The sequence below is a fragment of the Corapipo altera genome, unplaced genomic scaffold, assembly GCF_003945725.1.
Source record: "Corapipo altera isolate COAL_440 unplaced genomic scaffold, ASM394572v1 55, whole genome shotgun sequence".
NCBI classification, from domain to species: domain Eukaryota; kingdom Metazoa; phylum Chordata; class Aves; order Passeriformes; family Pipridae; genus Corapipo; species Corapipo altera.
Window position 1 is genome coordinate 3,438,052 of NW_020884882.1, and position 19,457 is coordinate 3,457,508.

Genomic DNA, 19,457 nt, shown 5'->3' on the forward strand with positions numbered 1-19,457 from the left:
TTGTACTAAACATTGGGAAGCTTGCTGTTGTGTTTCCCAGTTTCCTTTGCTCCCCAACATTGTTATATCCTACCTGTAAAATACCATTGTTCCACAAAAGTCTGTGCTGTGCTTCATGACTTCAGTGGGATGATGAGTTAAGGGACAGTTGGCACAAATCCAGACAGATGTTGGACTGAGTGGACCTTATGTGCAGAATGTTGTTGTAGTGCTGATGAACTGCTTGCTCATGTTGAGATTGGTGCCTTTCACCTGCTCTTGTCTGCAGGATCTCATCAAGAAGTTAATGCAGATGATCAGTGTCTCTCCAGTACCAATCCAGCATGATATCATCACCAGTTTACCTGAGATCCTGGAGGATTCCCAGCAAAGTGAGGTTGCCAGAGAGCTCAGGTACAGATGATTTTGGTTGGTTGTTTTTTCCCCTTGCACTCAGCAGAAAAGCACAAGGTTCATTAATGCAGGTTGCTCTGGGACTGACTGAAGTGTTAGGACAGCAGTCTGTTCCTGTTAACATATATGTTAACATTTGGGGACACCTAGCACTGGCTTGGGACATTTCATTTGTGCAGTTATGCTCTTAAAGAGACCATAGGCAATGCAGCAAAAGACATTGTATTTAGACAATGCTCCAAAACTGCTTTTATCTAAACAGTTGTTAAACTCTTGGCTACCTGGATACAGCACAGGTAGAATCCAGTTAAGTACTCACTGCTTTTGCTGGATCAGTCTGTGATCAGTCACTTGGATATTACGATTAAAGCTTCTGATTTGTCTTGGATTCTGCTGTAGTAAGGACCAACACTGTTTTTATTAATTAAAAAAAAAAACCCAACCCACTTTTTTAATTCAAAAAACCACCCAAACACAGAAAATATGTGCATGAAGCAGAACTTTCTGACTATTTTATGTACTTTTCTCAAGGATATTTAATACCCCAAAGAACTGGAGAACCTAATACCAATAGTTATCCTTCCAGGGACCACTGCCTTAGGCTAGCCCTTACATCTGTCTTTTTTAATAGTGTATTTGTTTTACACAATAATTTTAGTAGTCTTAGTGTTTCTAATTCTTATTATTACACAGATAAAGTAGAACTTCTTTCTAGAGAAAGTTTAAAAGAAGCTGAGATGCCAGCCAAAAATGATTAGATGAATTTTGGGAAATCCTTGAGGTGATTAAACACAGGTGCATTCCCTGCATGAGGAGTAATAATTTAGGGAACAAGTTTTCCATAATGCCAGAGACACTTGCTGTTGGCAATTTCAGAGCTTTTTTTTGCAGTGACCACAAAAACTACTGGAATTGTACAAGACACAAAAGATCCCCTCTTGACTTTGTTAAGAGGACCATTTGTTTTCTTTTCCATGTTGTCAGTGGCTTACTAAAGCAGGGCAGACGGCTGACAGTTCCAATCCTGGATGCCCTTTCCCGTCTGGATCTTGATGCAGGACTTCTGGCTGAGGTAAGAGCTTTTCCTGAGCAGCTCAGCAGACACCAGCCCCTGCTTAGAAACATGAGAGCTGCAGCTGTTTGGTCATTCAGAGTAAGTACTTTGCTAAATCTGACTCCTCTGGGCCTTCAAAAGTCCCAAGCTCCTGAGGTTGGAAAGAGGTCAGAAGGTAACATGTATGAGCGCTTCAGTGAAGAGCAGAGAGAAGTTTTCTGGCTGTTACAATGTGCATTCAGAAATTTCAAACACAGCTGTTTTAGCAAATGCAAAAGCACTTGTCCTGCTGCAGTAAATTTTTACTGCCTGTCTCAAATCTGTTTATTGTCAATAATTCATCACTTTGAAGTGCAGTGACTAGACTAGACTGTTATATTCTAAGTAAAGGCAGATTGGTGATTAAATAATTAAGTAAGTTTTCTCTGCAGAGTGCTGATAAAGGAGAAGAGATGATGATGTGCCTTGTGCCTTTTGGACATGCTGCATTGCTGCACTTCTTGGAGTTGGGCTTCTTATGAATAAAAATAAAATTGGTTCATTTGAATGCATTAAACAGTGTTTTACATAGTCCCAAAAGGCTGATGCTACATAACAGGCTGCTCGTCTCCATGCTTTTCCCTTTTGAAAGGCAGTTAACAAATGATGGAGCCAAGCCCTTCTCAGGAGTGCCAAGTGAAGTGATAAGGGACAATGGCCACAAATGACAACCTGGGAGGTTCAGGTTGGACATCTGGAAAAATGAGTCAGGGTCTGCAGCACTGACAGAAATTATCAGAGAGGTGACAGGGCTTGGGGAGGCTCCTCTATCCTTGGATATCTTCAAGAGTCAGGAAAACCGGGGCAAGTCTGATGTGGTACTGACAATATTTCCACTCTGAGCAGAAGGCTGGACTATAACTCTCCAAAGATTCCTTCCCAGTAACATGACTATAACTATGTTTCTGTGAACATAGCTGATGTTTTCCAGCTGATGGAGCGTTGCTCTCTCCTCAGGTGCGACAGTCTGCCATGGCCATTGTGCCTTCTGTAAAACTGGAAGATTTGCCTGTAGTGGTAAAATTCATCCTCCAAAATGTCAAGGCAGCAGATGCAGTGGAGGTACAGTATTTTTCTCATACTAAAGGGCCAGTCTGTGTTTTAACAGAGAGAATTTGCTTCATGCACAGAGCTGTATGTTTTAATGGCTTCAAGTAAAATTTTAATATTGCCAAGAATCCGAGCCAGCCTTGCTGAACTACTGAATATAGGGTTTTTCATACATTGAGGAAGCCTCAGCCTAAGCCAGATGAGGTCTGTGATCTGCCCAAACCTTTCAGGGACACCCCTATGCAAACAGTGTCCCTGTGACATACAAGCCAGTCTGTGCTGATACACTGCAATTCAGCAACAGTCAGGTTGGTGAACTTGCATGCCCAGAATTTCTGTGGCTGTCTAATCAGCTGCTAAACAGGATAAAAGTAGTTTACAGCAGATATAGGTGGGAATTCCATGGAGTAACTCCTGAAAAGTCCTTTCCTGCTTTTCTGCATGCATCTGCAACATTGTGAGTGAAGAGCAGATTTTTGCTGGTTTATTTTCTAAGTTTAAAAAAGTAATTGAGCACAGGTCAATACTTATGAATCTTTACAAATACTTGAGTTTTTTTGATTTGTAATTTTAGAGTTATTCTGGGAAATTGTGTTTTCTTTTCCTCAGCTTTTTCTGTTCCTCCCTTATATGTCACAGTGATTTGTGCATGGATTTGTATTGTACAGGTGATTTCTGATCTTCGTAAGAGCTTGGATCTGTCATCATGTGTTCTGCCCCTCCAGATCCTCAGTTCCCAGAAAAAGATTAAAAGCCAAGTCCAGGCCAGGTACTTGGATAGGTTTACATGATTCTCCAAGGGTAAGATGGGACAAGAGGACTTCAGCTCTCCCTTATCTGGTCTCTCTGGCACAATTGACTACATACATGAGCCTAATTTATCTTGTGTATATAAATAAGGGTGTCACCCTTATTCCTTCTTGCTTGGTACTGTTATAACATTTGTCAGTCCTTCCCCTGCCATGGATGTAGTTCTCTTTGAGCTACCTGCATCCACGTCTGCAGGGGGATAAGAAACTTCATTTATAATAATGTTGCTGCCAGTTAATCTGGTTTAAGTTCCCTCCAGTATATTTTCAGTTGATTCTGTGACCTCTGCTTCCACCCTCTTCTGAAACTCCCTGTTGTTGCCAGAGCATTCCCTCTAGAGAATGGCTGCTTCATGTAACTGCTGTGACTGCTGTACTGCCTTGTTCCTTGTACTACAATGTTTGCAGGGACTGAGTCTCCTTTCTGATCATTTGCAGTTCTTCCACGAGCCAAGTAACCACCAGCCAGAATTGTGTGAAGCTACTTTTTGATGTGATCAAGTTAGCTGTGAGATTTCAGAAGGATGTCTCTGAAGCATGGATTAAGGTAAAATACATGCTTCAGTCCTTGCTTCCTTATTTATTTGGACTCCTAGGTTGGGCCTGAGCCTTTCTTGTAATCAAATGTGATATTAGAAGACAAATGTTAGCCTTTCATTTTACTGATACAGATTTAATTCTGTTCCAAATTAGCAGTGACTTTTCAGGAGTCTGCTTTCTTCCTCAGTTACCAATTTCACAGTGTTTGCAAGAGGACTGTGAGGCTTCTCTGTACAGACTCTTGAAGTGCAGGGCAAACCTGGTTCTACATGTTTAGGAGAGTGTTTTGGAAAAAATTGATATTTTTTTTTCCGTCTGCAAGAAAGGAAAACTCTATACCCATATATTGAGACTGAGCTGTGTGAAGCCTTAAGGTGCTTGAAAATGTTCTGCTAGAAATCAATATTGGCTGGTATTGGTCTAAATTTAATTTAAAATTGCACTTCAGTGTAAACTATGACACTGTTTCTTGTTCTCAGTCCTTCATTGCTCAGTCCCTCAGTTCCTTTGTCAAGCCTGATGTTATTTGAGAATGTCCTTGCTCAAACTCAATTTGTGACTTGTTTTTTGAATGCTTTCTGGGTTCTCTGGCAAGATTCAGTTTGCTGCCTTTGGTAGGTATCCTACTATAGAGGAGAGAAGTCTATGAGCGGTGTGTCACAGACTTTGGTGTCTACCTTTTTGGATTTGGTTTTGAAATATAGTGTTGTACTGTAGCATAACAGCTTTCTTGTTTGTTTTTTTTTTTTTCTCAGGCTATTGAGAACAGCACATCTGTGTCTGACCATAAGGTAATACTTCTCTGGGGGTACCCTCTTCTGCTGGTGTTCTCAAGGGCTTTCTTCATGTTTGTAGATGAAGAGATTGTTCTAGTCGGAGCAGAAACTGCCAGGGATGTTTCATGGGTGGTTCTTTTGGTGTTTGACTTGTTCCCAGTATAACAGCCATCCATTTTTTTTGTAACTCTTGGTTCATCCCTTCTAAATGTCAAGGGACAGAGTTATCCTGCTTTAGTTCTGTCCTGTTGGGTTAATAAGGTTTTTCTGCAGTTGCATCTGTCAGGACTTTCTGAGCCCTTGATATTCTTCTCAATTTTGACTTCAAGACTTGTAGTTGTCTGGACTGTTTAATCTTTTCAGCATAATGAATGGTGGTTATTTCCTCTGAAAGGTTCTGGATCTGATAGTTTTGCTGCTGATCCATTCTACAAACACCAAGAACAGGAAGCAAACAGAGAAGGTGTTGAGGAGCAAAATCCGCCTGGGCTGCATCCCAGAGCAGCTGATGCAGAACGCCTTCCAAAACCATTCAACGGTCAGTGCTGCTTCTGCTTTGGGACTCCCTCTTTTCTCTCTCCAGGATCTTGTCAGATGATGATTTAACCCTCTGCTGGATTATTTATACCTTTCCAGTTATTTACACTTACATCTGTTTTTTAATTTTTGGCCCAGATCAATGCCCTTTCGTAACTGTCACGTGGTTTTTTAGAAACAACCTTTTCTCAGCACTGGATGGACTTTTTATTGTGGTGCAAAATCTCTCAGCCTAAGGGACCTGATTTAGCCCAGGAGCTTCACTGTGTGTTCCAAGCATGCTGTTGTCTCCCACAGTATTTTTAGAAGTTCATATGTTTACATGCACTGTTTTTCAACTGCAATGTTTTATAGGTCTAAATATATATATTTGCTGTATGTATGTGTTACCATTACTGAAAAGGTTAATGAAAAAGGACACAGTTGCTTGGGACTTACTTGGTGTCACCCATAAGTGATATGCTGCTGTGAGCTCTGCAGCTTTGCAGGTTGGCTTCTTGACCAATCTGTCACTCCTTTCTGTGGAGAAGGTTGGAGAAACACATTCTGGTGGGCCTTACCTGCTCTTGTTTCCCATTTCTGAATGGGGGCAGTTGGAAAAGGTGGGAAAGCTCCTACTAAACTGTGCAAAGCTTTTGGGATGGGCTGTAGCACATGCTTTCTTTGGAGAACTGAGTGTATTGTGAACAAGCAGCAATAGTCTTTCATGATGTCTGTATTTCAGGTTATCAAAGACTTCTTCCCTTCCATCCTGGCACTTGCCCAGGCGTTTCTGCACTCTGCACACCCAGCCATCGTCTCCTTTGGCAGCTGCATGTACAAACAAGCTTTTGCAGCCTTTGACTCTTACTGCCAGCAGGTAGAGTGTGATGGGTGGCAGCTCTCTGCTTTGTGTTTGCACTTTCTTCTAGTGTATGACATGATCCTTTAGGGGGAGAGGATTTGGGCCAGTTGGAAGCCTTTGGGGAGAGGTCTGTGCCATGGAATAGACCAGGAAGAAGGTGGGGAACAATCACAGCAATGCTGGTAGCAAGTGGATGAAGCTGTGTACTCTGAACTAATCACAGATTAGACTTTTAGCTCTGAGTATGAGTTCCTTCACACTTGCTAACATCAGGAAATTTGGGGATTGAAGACAGCTCTGCAGAAGTTTTCTAATGTGTTTGCACTTTTTAGGGCACAATATGTTTATAATTAAGACTATTTGCAGTGTTGTATCTGTATTAGTTATTACAGCAAAATTAAGAAATAGATAAAAATGGCAAGTGGGAAAAACCTGAGATGTGAAGACATACTGTGTCATCTGTTACAAGTTAGTGAGTCTAGTAATGCCTGGGGTTGTTAAGGATTTCAAAGGAATAGTAAAAATCAGTGGCACAGGAAAGGCCCAGAGCCTCAGACAGTAGGTGGTAGTGGAGAGAGATCCCTGTCCTGAAGTCAACTAAAGTAAGGCCATAAGAACCTTTTGCCAGTTTTGAATTACTGTTGATAAAGATTGTGAAGACACTGGAACTGCTGAAGTTAGAGGTGGTGTCCACCTGGGTATGGTGCAGTGTTCTGTGTGCCTAAGAAAATAGGGGGGATTTTTGTCAGCAGATGTGCTGTAGCTGTGATAGTGTTCACAAACAGGCAGGCAAAAATTGGTGAGGAGCCGCTTTATGGAATCATGGGAGCTTTTAGAACTGAATAAAATTCAGGCTCGTGGAGAATGTGGATATTGAGAATTAAAGAGCAAACCAAGAAGGGCTTTAGAATAATATGACTGTGTTTCAGGATGACTGTCTGTACTTGAGCAACACATCACGTAGGAACAGAGCAGTGCAGCCTTTTTTTTTTGTTGGTGTTTCACTCTGGTTCCTCTGGGGGGCTTTTTCCTTAGGAGGTTGTGACTGCTCTGGTGACTCATGTGTGCAGTGGAAGTGAGACAGAGCTGGACATTTCCCTGGATGTGCTCACGGACCTGGTGGTGCTGCACACGTCCCTGCTGATGCGCTACGCCGCCTTCGTGAAGGTACCTGTGTTTCTGGGGGCACTCTGGGTTTCAGGGTCCTTACACCACTTCACCTCAGGCCCAGAATAGGTCAGTGCTGCTCTGAAACAGAGGTATTGGAACAACTGGTACCTGTAAAACTGCCTGGAGAAATGGAGTGGTCAGAAGTGCAAGATGTCTGCGGTCAAAGTGTGAGCTGTAAGACAGGACTGTTGTGATTTTTTTGGCAGGGAAAATGGAGATGGACAATGCTTAAATTGCAGGCATGGAATGATGCCTGTGATGGAGGGAAAATGCTGTCTTTATTAGCATGAACTATTTCATAGACTTGGCAAAAACCTGCCCCCTTTGTGGAATGCCTGTTTTACCTATTGAAACACTGACAGTACTTTACCCAGTATTTGAATCCTAAGATAAACTCCTGGCAGGAGTGGGAAAAGACTTATGTCCTAAAATTTAAAAGAAGAAACATGCAGATCTTAGCATGAATCATCTCCTCTAACAGCTATTTCTTAATCTTAAAACTGGGTGAATTTTCTTGAGGGTTGCAAAACTGGTTATTTAATCCTGTCAAACTCGATGCCTCATTCCAAATCCTGCTTGAGTTTGGCCACTAGTAGAAGAAAAATAATGGAAAGCTCTGTCAGTGGTAGGAAAACTAGCTTGCCTCTGGAAACAGCTGGAGTATTTTTCACTGAAGCACTGGAAGAGGAAATATCCTGAAGATGCCAGCCCAGCAGAGAAAATTCAAACTTTAGATCGTTAACAACTCGACTGCTACAGGGCTTGTAATGGAGATATTAGTAAGAAATTCATAATGTTAGTTTTGTCACATACTTTTAATCCTGGGACCAGACCTGTGATAGAAGATAAATAGCTGTGCTATTGTGCTGAGCACTCCTAAAATGCTTATGGTAGCCAAGCTGTTCTTCCCATTCAGCCTCTGATAAAATGAACTGCCATAATTAAAGCCAGAGCAATAGTTTGGCATTTATGTGTATTTAATTTGAATGTAGCTTTTTTGTGCACATACAAAAATGGTAAAGTAAATAGTCTTCCCTGAGGTTGACAATTGATGTATTTTTGAGAATATGGAAAGGGATTCTTCATACATCTGAGCTCATTTGTGGCTTCTCCTACAGACCATTTTGGACTCTACACAGAAACTGAATCCTTGCCAGATCCGAAAGCTCTTCTACATTCTCAGCACACTGGCATTCAGCCAGAGGCAAGAAGGCAGCTATATTCAGGTAAGCACAGACACAACAGAAAGTTGTTCAGGCTGTGCATTGGTTCTTTTGCTAGATTAACTAAACAGTGGTCTTATCTACGAACAGTGATTGATGTCAGGATGTCCTTCGGCTTAAAGTTCTCTTCTCTGGCTGCAAGCCAGCTTGCAGCTCCAGACTTTCCAGTGACTTATCACAGTGACTGTGCCTTGCATCTTTCCCAGAAAGATCCTCTTTACTTGCACATCTGAGAAAGGTAGAGTTGTTAGAAATGGTGGTGGAAGGGATGGCATCCTCAAATCTAACATCCCAGTCCAAGTGGGACTGTCACTCACATTATATCAGGATGGCTGATGCTTTCTCTAGCTGAGCCTTGAAGGCCTGTAAAAGTGTAAATTCAGCAGCCTCTTTCCCAAGCTCTGTTTCTCCATCACTTGAAGGCATTCAGAAAGCAGAGTTCAGCTTCTTCCCTGAGATGTTCATCTTGATTCAGCTGCTTAATGTCTGCACACCAGAGACAACAAAGACCCTCATATTAGAAGAACTGAACTACCCAGAGCAGAGGACTCTGCTGTGAAGTGGCAGACTTCACACCTTTTGAACCTCTGGTTTAAACACAAGAAGCTATCAAATGTGGTTTGTCTAAATTCATATTTATTTTGCACAGGATGCCTTGTGTGACTCAGTGGCAGCATAGTGGTGGTATCAGATACTTTTGTCTGGATTTCTGACTCCTTGAGCACAGCAGTGATCAGATAAAGAAATGTCTCAAAGACATTTATTTCACAGTGGAGATGTCTGGGTTTAAAATCTTCCCATTCATAAAGTTCAGCTCTTAGAAATTAGGACTGCTTGTCTTTCTTTGAGTCCCTGCATAGTTTGTGGGTATGTTTGCACACACCAGCTTGAGACTATAAAGGAAAACTGCTCTTCCTTTCTTCCCAGTTGGTCCGTGACATGTAAAACAGCATGTCTATAGTCATTTCAGACCTTCCCACTGTGTTCAGTTGGAGCTCTTCATTGCCTAGATTTCCAGTTGTGTGGCAGGTTTAGCTCCTTTCTGGGCTACTTTCCTCAGTGATTTCCCCACCTCCTACCCCACATCTCTTGTATGTGTGACTTGTGAAAATTGCCTTGGCAACACACAGGGTGACTGTGCAGCCCAGGAGGACTTGCCATCAGGGAGAAGTGTTCTGCCTGACACCCTCATAAGTTGTGAAAAGAAGGGGAGAAGTGTAAGCTCTAGAATTTATTCTGAGCTGAGACTTGGTAACTGTGGAGATCCAAGACTGGCAACTTGACTCTGTCTTCCAAGATACCAAAGACTTCAGGGGTACATAATGAAAGAAATTGATATCCTGGGAGCCAGCTTCCTCTTTGCCTTTTCTGTGTACTTCTAAAACCCAAATAATTAGACAAAAGTAAAAGCAAGTCACTTTTAATGCTGTTTGCATCCTTACCTAGAGTTGGGACCAGTATTTTCATAGTAAAGGAAACATCAGAATGCACATTGCTTTTGCAAAGCTGTAATCCCAATAAACCATCCCCTGTAGCCTTTGGAGATGACATTAAGTGAAGAGACCAATAGAAGTGTGAGTGATGTACACAAGTACCTTTGTGGTGATGTTATCTGTGTCTCTTTTTTTAGGATGACATGCATATGGTGATCAGGAAATGGCTCTCCAGCACAGTTCCCAACCACAAGCAAATGGGGATTATTGGTGCTGTTACCATGATAGGCAGCGTGGCATTAAAAAGGTGAGAGAGAACGTAGCAAAGAGTTTAACACACTTTCAATTCAGACCAAACCTGGAGTGGAACAAAGTCAGGAGTGCATTGCCTTTGAGCTCATGCACATACAGCTACAGATATCAGGCTTATGGTGAGTGTCAGTGGTTTTCAGAAGTCATGACTAGAGGTGATAACCCGTGTCTTAACAGCAGCATGTCTTTTCCTAAAGACACGTGTTCCAGAAACCATCTTTTTCATGCATAACTCTCTAATTTCTGGAGAGAGAGCCCTGTGTGTGTGTGATGGGTTTTCCTGTCTCTTGAGTGTTGTGCCACAAAAGCAAGGTTATTAATTGCTTTCAGGACTGAAGGAGATGGTTCCTTGGAGAGACCAGAGCTGAACAGTGAGCGTGATGGGCAGGTGAGTGCCACAAATGGGGCACTGTGGGAGACAAGGGAGGGTATGGCCAGCAAGGAGGGGTGTTGGAAACACAGTCTTAACTGAAGTAAGGTGTGGATCTGGGAACTACCTTTCCTGAGCCTGGATTCTTGTACATTGACTGCAGAGCCAAGAGCATATTAAAAATGTTTTTGGAGAAACAAAAGTCTGTATTAAGATAGGACCTGCTGGTCTTGCTTACTGCTAGTCCAGGACAAGCAACACTGCAGCCATTTAGTGGAAGTCTTCTCTCCAGCTGTTGTTTTCAAATACAAAGGAAAGAAACAGGGCAATCTGCTTCAGTGAACCAAAGGCTTTGCCATCCTCTGAGCTTGGCAGCAGTGCCTTTCAGACCACTTAGAGAAAGTATTTCTGCTGTACAGGGTTGGCCTAGCCTTGGCCTTTATCCTTAATTCATGTTGCAGAACCTTCTTCTAGGCTGGCACTCTATTTATGGGTGGTTCTGGGCAGACTTTTGTGTTATTTCATGGGGGAGCTGGGCCAGGACCCTAAAAAGCCCATATTCCTTCTTAAAACTGGGTCTTTGCAAGAACATTCACTATGGGCTGTTACTCTAGAGATAAAGCTTTGGATATGCCTCAGAATAAATTAATGTGAAAAGGACTGAAGCCTGAGTTGGATCTTTAACCTTACCCTTTTTGCACACTGTTCTCTCTGCTTTCAGCTGTCTACCCTGCTGGACCTTGTGGGCTTCTGCTGTGAGCAAAGACCAGAAGTCTTGGCTCTGTACTATGATGAACTTGCCAATTTGATTGAGAAGCAGAAGGGCAATTTGGACTTGCAGCTCCTGGTAGGTTATAGAGAAACATGTTCTTCAGGCATTGGCAGGACAGAGTTGATTTGAGGATTTCAATCCAGCCTGAGAACTTTTTTTGTTCTGTAAGAGATTGATCAGATACAAAAACTAATCTTTCTGCTCTCCTGGCTTTTTTTGATTGTGGCAGATTCTTTATTGTGCTTTAACAGCTTCCTTTGTGTGAGTTTTTACATGACAACAGGGAAGCCTTTTAAAGGAAATTAAGCATGCTGCTAAGATTCATAGACAAAAGTAGAATCTGAAAGAACTTTAAACTTTACTGAGCAGGTTTTTTCCTTCCTTTATAGGATGAATTTGGAAAGAGTCTGGTGGAGGATTTTCCCAGTGACTTTGTGGTGGATCTCAACCCCACAGTGGATGGGTATGCTAATCACAGATCAAATATTGGTAATGTTTCTGTCACTGAGAGCTGAGGTGGTCAACAAGAGCTTGTCTGTCTTTCCTTGCAGTTCATTCTTGTTCCCAGTGAAGTCCTTGTATAATCTGGATGAAGATCAGAGTCAGGAAGCAATTGCTATTAACCTCTTACCACTGGTGTCACAGAGTGAGCTTGGCAGGGTCACTGGTGGAGTGAGTAGCCAAAGTAAAAGGTACTTTGACATTTATCTGTGGGATGACTGTAAAGGTAAAATAATTGTTTTCATTTGGGCACTTCACTGCTACAGCCCTGCCTCCCAAAGTGCCTGATAAAGAGCTGGTCAGAGAATTTACCAGTTTGCAGTGTTGTTTTCCTTCTCTTGCTGTTACACACATTCAGATAGGTCTAGAGGCATAAGCTGGTTGGGAACTGTCTGTTGTGGCTCAGGCTGTTTAGGTGATTGTGGGTAAGTCATGTTGGTAGACTGTGCTAAACCCACAAACATGCAGCCAAAAATGAAATTTGGCTGAGAAATAAGGGCGTTGTCTTTGGAAAATGGAACAGGAAGCACATAAGAAATAAAAAAGTAATTAAACAGTAGGGCATCAAAGTTAAAAAGCATCATAGAATCATAGGATTGTTAAGGTTACACAAGGCTTTTTTTTTTTATTTGCAGCTTCTCAGCCTGTGTAATTTATTATCATAGGATTTTGTTGAGATTTCAGTTGTGCTTTTAAAAAGACACAAGTACTTTAAAATGAAAGAAAATATAGCTATTTTACATGCATCTATGGAAAAATGTTCATTGTCCTGAGAATGTGAGCAGTGGCACACTACAAAACTTCCAAGGAAGTTTCTCCACTGGTCATAGCTGTGTTGTGCACAATTTCTTACAGTTCTTTCTGAATTCTTCAACTTTTGGTTTCCACCAGAAATAAATCTGACCCCATTTTGTTCATTACAGCCATTTTTCTGCCCTTATATGCTTTTCCAGAAAACTGGTAATCACCAGTGTTTTATATTTTTTCTCTAACCACACAGTGCATTTCTGCTCTGGGTTGCTGGGACTTGCAAGAATCAAAATAGAAGGCACAGGCAAGGTGGCCTGGGGAGGACACAGGACATAATGGAGAAGTGATGGGCATTCTGGAGATACATAAAACACAGGACTCACTCCATTTCTTTTTCCCCCCTCAGGGCAGTGTCACCCATATGTCTGTCACCCTGTTTCCGATTGCTGAGGCTCTACACTGCAGAGCAAAACAGTGGAAGCCTGGAGGAGATTGATGCCTTATTAGGTATGGGAAAGGGACCTTGTATGGAGTCTGGCTGTCTTGTTCCTGTCCCAGGTCTGCAAAGACTTCCTGCAGCTGTGGGAAGAATTGTGCAGTTTGGGAAGGAGGCTGAGATGTTCTGTGCCCACACAGTGGAGGAGAGGCAGGGGAGACAACTGGTTTGTCTGGGGGTGGAGTGGCTGGCAGGGCTTACTCCAAAGGGGCATTGGAATTGATACAGCCTCTGGTGAGAGACTTTGTCCATGCAGAGACCAAAGCATGGGTAGCAAACACAGTTGTTCAATGTGTACTTTTCTTACTCTCTGCCAGGTTGTCCCCTGTACCTGACAGACCTGGAGGTTGAAGGAAAGCTGGACTCTTTGTCCAAACAGGAACGGGAATTTCTCTGCTCACTCCTGTTCTATGCTCTCAACTGGTTTCGTGAGGTGAGTTATGGCACCAGTTATGTCCATGTTCTTATGGGCTGCTGCAGAGCTTTGTTTGCAGTCAGGACCTCATTGCACAGCTCACTTGTGTTGTGTTTTGTGCTTACTCAAGACTTGAAAATGTTATTCAGAAAAGAAACAATAGTATAAGTGGGTACAAATCTCCCTAAGTCAGTGAGTTTGGTTTGTGTCTCTAGGTTGTAAATGCCTTCTGCCAGCAACAGGATGCTGAGATGAAGGGGAAAGTTTTGACTCGATTACAGAACATCACAGAGCTGCAGAACGTGCTGGGAAAATGCTTGGCAGGTGAGTATGAAACATTTGTACATTCTGGGCCTGTACCTGCTGTGAAGTGAAAGGGATTGTTTTCAGCATCAGTGGGGGAAGTCTATGCACACACTGCAGTTTTACAATGGCCTAAGAGCTGGTGCATGCAGAGATATTGTTTTCAGTTTGTCCAAGTCCAAACTGCCCTTCTCAATCACCTCCTCAGTGAGGAGCACACAAATGACACACTCTAGAGTCACAAGCACAGGAACATTCACATTTACTCGCACAGATCTCTCCGGTAGTTGGCATTTAGTCCTTGCAGCACATGCCTGCACATACAGATGATCATGGAGTTACACTGAAATACAGATAAGAAAGTACTTGATAAAAAGATAGGACAGTGGTGATCAGGCACAGAGTTCAGCCAGACCAAGATACTGATTGACAGTTCTGACCAGTGATGATAAGGATAATTGGAGCTAAATGCACTGCAGCAGAAAAACAGGGACATTCACCAGGACAGTGAAATGTATGGTATTTCCTTTAGATATGTATCTTGCCTGTATGTTGTCATTCAGGAGCTGAACTAACCCCACTTCTACGTTTTGGCTCTTTCAGCAACCCCTGGCTATGTCCCACCACCAGCTACTTTTGACTCTGAAGCCCCAGAGGCTGCACCATCCGTTAATGCCGCTGGTCCAGCGAGAAAAAGGAGTGGTAAAGAAAGTTTAAAATGTTTAAGCAAACAGATAGGATGGGAGTTGGCTGGGGTATTGCACTGCAGCCATTGCATTTGTCTGTGTGTGAAGCACTAAATTCCTGGCAGACTGTTATCTCCCTTGAAATTTTACCTCATCAACTCCTGTTGCAGCTGAAGTGGAGATGTAAAAATATCCTACACCAAACACTTGTTGGATAGTCTGTCTTCCTGGGAAAGCGGATACATAGTGTGTGACAGTGAAAATCTGGGGCTTTCATTGATTGTTTTCACCTACCAAAGTGTTTTCTGCAGCAGCAAGTTCTGTCTTTGATGGGTTCGTGGCATTGTCTGGTCCTGAACCTGTGGCTTTGATTCAATGAGTTACTCTGCTGTTGGCTTGGCATCCCTGCAAGTCCCTTCTGTAGTTGTGTCATCTTCCTTTTCCAGGTCCTCTTCCTTTCTCAATACGGTCTCTGAGGAAGAAGCATTAAATTTTGGTTCAAGCATTTTTTAAGATGATGTTCCACTCATTTTGCAATCACTTTATAATACTTAAACTACAGTGAGAACAGAGAGACTTGGTTTAATTTCGTATTGTGACTTTGTAAAAGAGAAGCTGATTATGAAGGAACCCCAAATGCATTTGACTCTTTTTTTTTGGTCTGTGATCCTGGCTATGGATGACACAACCTATGCATGCTCCATGCTTTCTTAATGCTAATTAAAGTACAGGCTGTGCTGTTTGCCTGGCTGCAAGTGGTGTCTAGTGCAGAGCACAGTGTAGCCTTTGATTCTGAAGTTGCTTTTCTCTTTAAGGAAGGAAGAAGAAGGCTGATGGCAGCAAAGCCAACTCTGCAGATCGTTCTCAAGTGGATGATAGTTCTGAGGGAAATCAGCTTGATACTGAGCTCTCTGAGCTGGAGAAGGTAGGTGTATATCCCTGAGGACTTGCAGGGAAAATAGGCTAGGGAAGGTGGCATAGAACATAAACAGGAGCTTTGAGAGAGGGTTGTTCATTTCAAAAGTTAATTGTGGTGAAGTTCAATTCTGCTTTCTGGCACCTGCCTCCCCTCAGAATTTTGAAAATTGTGCCTGTAGAGGCCAACCACTCTCCATTAGGGAGTGTGGGCCAGGGCAGTACCAGAGTGCAGGATTATCAATAATACTATTAGTTACTTTCTGATTGAGACTATGGAGGGTTTCTGTTTAAGACAGCATCCCATCTCTCAAATTACTGCAGTAACCTGCCATTCCTAGATTTAGGTCAGAAATTGTGAGATGAATCTGGAAAATGCAAACCCTGGTAAGGACCATTCCTCCTGCTGTTCTAGTCTGCTTCAGTCATGGGTGCTCATTTTGCAAACGTTCCTTGAGGTATTTAATTAATGTATTCATGATGAAGCATCTTTAAAATTATGCATTTTCATCACATGCTAAGAACTGTTTCCCAAACCTATCACGTAATGAATGATTGGATTTTATTTCTTGTTCTTTTGAATAAGCTCTTACAGTATTGTCATCATGTCTGGAATGAAAGATCTGTGCTGTCTAAAAGAGAGAAGCCAGGGAAGTGTGCCCAGCTTTAGGCTCAGCATCCTGGATGCTGGGATCTCATAAGCATCCCATAACTTGCCATGTCTGCCAGTGCTACTAATAAATGTTATTCAGAGTCCATTTTATCAGTTTCAGCCAGGCAAATACACTTCTCCTGTGCTATTGTACAGAGATGATAACTGAGTCAGATATGATAACAAAGTCACTGAAGTTACAGGGAATAAGCAGAATCTCAAACAAGTTTGGAAAGGAATTCATCTAAGCTTTATTTGAGGTCAAAAGTCTTGCAGGTTGCAGCCTTACTCCTGCCATTTCCTTTGCAGAGTGCTGCTGACAGAGAGGCAGGAAATCCTCTGGCACAGCTGCAGAGCTATCGCCCCTACTTCCGAGAGCTGGACCTCGAGGTGTTCACTGTGCTGCACTGTGGGCTGCTCACCAAGTCTGTCTTGGACACAGAGATGCACACGGAGGTGAGTGGAACAGCCTAAAGCCTCACTGATAAGGCTTGGTGTATCAGCCCCTCTCAGAGGCCTTGGGCCTTTCTGCTCCATTTAAGTGGACAGCAGGTTGGTGTTGTGTTGGTCCAGGGCCCAGGAGAGCATTTGACCCTAAAGAAAGCCAAGTACTTCAAGGCACTGAGGAAAAGAGGACTCTCCTGAGAAGAGCAGACATGTAGTGTAGCAATGTTAAAAACAAAGTTACGAAAATATCACATAGAAGGAGAAGATGCAGTATAACATATGTAGACCTCATGGAAAGAAAGGGGCCTTAATATTGAACACTGCTGAGCCACAGGGTGTAAAATACACTGAGTGATCACTTGCCTATCAAAAAGAACCTATGACATCTAAGTAAAGCCCATGTTGCAAAAAGACAGATGTCTCAAGGCATCAGGAGACTGGAAACAGCACAAATGTGGGATGGTGCCATGGAAGTGCTGTCAGAGAGCAGGGTCCTGTGTATCATCTGGGAGCTTATATAAAACTGCATCACTAGGGATGTGGAAAGTAGAAGTGCTTCATTTTGTTACCTCTTTGTAGGCAGGCTGAGTCCCTCTGGAGTCTCATTTTGTCAGGCTACAGTAAGATGCATAAAATGTGAAAAGGCCATGGCAGGCTGGAGCACAGCCTGGCCTGCCCTTGCAGGACAGCTCTCTCTGTGCATGCAGTCTGCCTCCTACTGAAAGACTTTGACAAGTCTCTTGAGCCATGTGGCATTATTTCAGATTACTTCTTGACTGTTACTCAGTTGGTAAATTTCTGAAACCTCTTTTTATCCTTAGGAGATAATTTTCAACATCAATGTATATAAATCAGTTCTTTCTCAGTAGTTAAGTTGTCCTGACATTGCCTCAGCTATGTTTAGAGCATCAGGGTGGCTTCATGCTTTCTGTAACCAGAACCAAGGTCCCACACCTGCCATTGGGGAGCCATAAAACTCAAGCATGTACCAAACAGGTCCCTCCCGAGGTTAACTGAGCCAGGAGTCATAACTGGAAATAGAGAGAGTGAACTTGAGCTTCAAGGCACTACAGTTACATCTGGGTCCTGGGATTGCCTGTTCTTTTAATTGCAGGCTCGTGAAGTTGTGCAGCTGGGGCCTGCTGAACTTTGCTTCCTTCTGGATGACCTGTGCTGGAAGCTGGAGCATGTGCTGCCCTCAGGCTCCACAAGGAGAGTGCCCTTTCCAAAGGCAAGTACAGCAGCAGGCAGTGGGTCCAGGCCTGGGCTGAGGCAGAGCACAGTAAGGGCCTCCAGGCCTTTCCCAAGAGAGATGTTTTTCAGAATTATTTTCACCTGACAGTGAAATGGAAGTCTGAGGCCCAGCTGTGTGCCAGTGCAGCAACTGCTCTTTCAGAAGAGACTCATGTACCACTGCCCTCACTGAAGTGTTTGCAGCACCTCCTTCTCTGCATATCTCATGAAGGGTTATTTAATGGAGGGAAATTCTTGTAGCCTCAAAACTCAAGTGACCCTTTTCTTAGCCCTCCCTGGGGAGACTGGCTGCTTCAAGAAGCAGCCCAGGCTGGGCAGGCCAGATGGCTGCCACAGCCAGCAGAAGCTGCTGCATCCATGTTTCTGGTTTTTTTCTGCATTAGAAAAACTCCCCTGAGCGCAGGGACTCCTTGCTGATGCCTTTGGGAGAAAAGTAAACACATGTCCCACTGTTAAACTGTGAGAAATTCACTACAGTTTGATTGTTGTTCTTTCTCCTTGTCTTTCTACCTGTCTTAATTCCCACGTGCAGAGACTGCCTTCTCTTAGTGTTTGAGTAAAGTGTTGGACTCTATGATCTTAAAGGTCTTTTCCAACCTAAATGATTCTATGATCCTATAAAAGAGCTGCGTGTCACATCAGTTTTATTCTTTTAGTCAAATGTTGTCCACATGTCTGAGTTGGTGGTGGTTATTCAGCAAAAGCCAACTTTTCAACTCTGTGACTCTTCCTGATCATGTATGACATTGGGAATTGCACTGCTTGGCAACAGTCTAAGATGTAGCACTTGAAGTTATTCTCAAGGAAGGCTGATGAAGCAACTTTAATCTTTTGGGTTTGCTGCAGGAAAGAGGCTACAAGGATATTGGCTTTTCCCATCTGTGTCAGAGATCCCCCAAGGAAGTTGCTATGTGTGTAGTTGATCTACTAAAACCACTGTGTAAGCACATGGAGAACATGCACAACTACTTCCAGGTCAGTGGGCTCAGTTTTTTGACTCAAAAAACTGTCAAGTTTTGTCTCCTGTGAAGATATTTTTCATTTTGTTTGTGGGAAAAAGAGTCACGTTGTTTTCTTCAGGTTTTTTAAACATGGAATTTATGGAAGTGGATTCTTGTGCCCTTATCTTTCTTTGGGATGGTGTTTAATGAATGATTTGTTCTGTATTAAAGACAGTTGCACAAAATCAGGGTGCAGAAGATGAACTAGGAGTGAACATCCAGGAGCACCAGCTGATGTCCTCTTGCTACCAACAGCTGTTTCTAACTTTTCGCTCCTTATTTGCTTGGTGAGTTTAAAAGAAAAGTATACAGTTGCCTCCATGAGGAAAGCCCATTTATTGCTTCATCTTCTTGTTCCTTTTCTTTAAAGTGTTTGTACCCTGCCAGTGGCCTGTCAGCCATGCAAAATAACCCACTGCAGTGGCTGGAGACTTTTAAGCACTTCATAGTTAGGCCAGGCTTCGTTGTCTCATCCTGAGCTGAGCTACTGCTGTAGGTGATGAAGCACTGACCTGATACAATTCAGTCAATGGGCTTTTGGGTCAAGACCAGCATGAGGCAGACTGGCAAACTTTGTATTTCATTGACAAAAAGCCTGTGCAGGGCTATTCTTTAGTATCCAGCTTCCTTATTTTTCGTCTTGCATAGTATGCCCAGATATGCATTTGTATCTGATACCTCTCTTCCTTCTAGTCTGATGATGAACTGGACTTTT

The 19,457-nt window shown here is 42.8% G+C and overlaps 1 protein-coding gene across 1 annotated transcript in view; it reads left to right on the forward strand.

The window, feature by feature from the left end:
* Window positions 1-19,457, forward strand: part of FANCD2 (FA complementation group D2) — a gene marked incomplete at its 3' end in the record, with an annotated part of 35,669 nt that overhangs the window by 7,057 nt on the left and 9,155 nt on the right. The window contains exons 9-32 of the mRNA XM_027640297.1: window positions 269-393; window positions 1,378-1,465; window positions 2,444-2,548; window positions 3,205-3,305; window positions 3,784-3,892; window positions 4,641-4,676; window positions 5,056-5,199; window positions 5,923-6,057; window positions 7,078-7,209; window positions 8,331-8,438; window positions 10,066-10,175; window positions 10,511-10,568; window positions 11,272-11,397; window positions 11,712-11,785; window positions 11,874-12,014; window positions 12,980-13,080; window positions 13,387-13,502; window positions 13,700-13,808; window positions 14,391-14,489; window positions 15,289-15,398; window positions 16,350-16,496; window positions 17,602-17,718; window positions 18,588-18,716; window positions 18,914-19,029. Coding sequence (XP_027496098.1) covers window positions 269-393; window positions 1,378-1,465; window positions 2,444-2,548; window positions 3,205-3,305; window positions 3,784-3,892; window positions 4,641-4,676; window positions 5,056-5,199; window positions 5,923-6,057; window positions 7,078-7,209; window positions 8,331-8,438; window positions 10,066-10,175; window positions 10,511-10,568; window positions 11,272-11,397; window positions 11,712-11,785; window positions 11,874-12,014; window positions 12,980-13,080; window positions 13,387-13,502; window positions 13,700-13,808; window positions 14,391-14,489; window positions 15,289-15,398; window positions 16,350-16,496; window positions 17,602-17,718; window positions 18,588-18,716; window positions 18,914-19,029 — 2,636 coding nt within the window. The remainder of the gene's footprint in view (window positions 1-268; window positions 394-1,377; window positions 1,466-2,443; window positions 2,549-3,204; window positions 3,306-3,783; window positions 3,893-4,640; window positions 4,677-5,055; window positions 5,200-5,922; window positions 6,058-7,077; window positions 7,210-8,330; window positions 8,439-10,065; window positions 10,176-10,510; window positions 10,569-11,271; window positions 11,398-11,711; window positions 11,786-11,873; window positions 12,015-12,979; window positions 13,081-13,386; window positions 13,503-13,699; window positions 13,809-14,390; window positions 14,490-15,288; window positions 15,399-16,349; window positions 16,497-17,601; window positions 17,719-18,587; window positions 18,717-18,913; window positions 19,030-19,457) is intronic.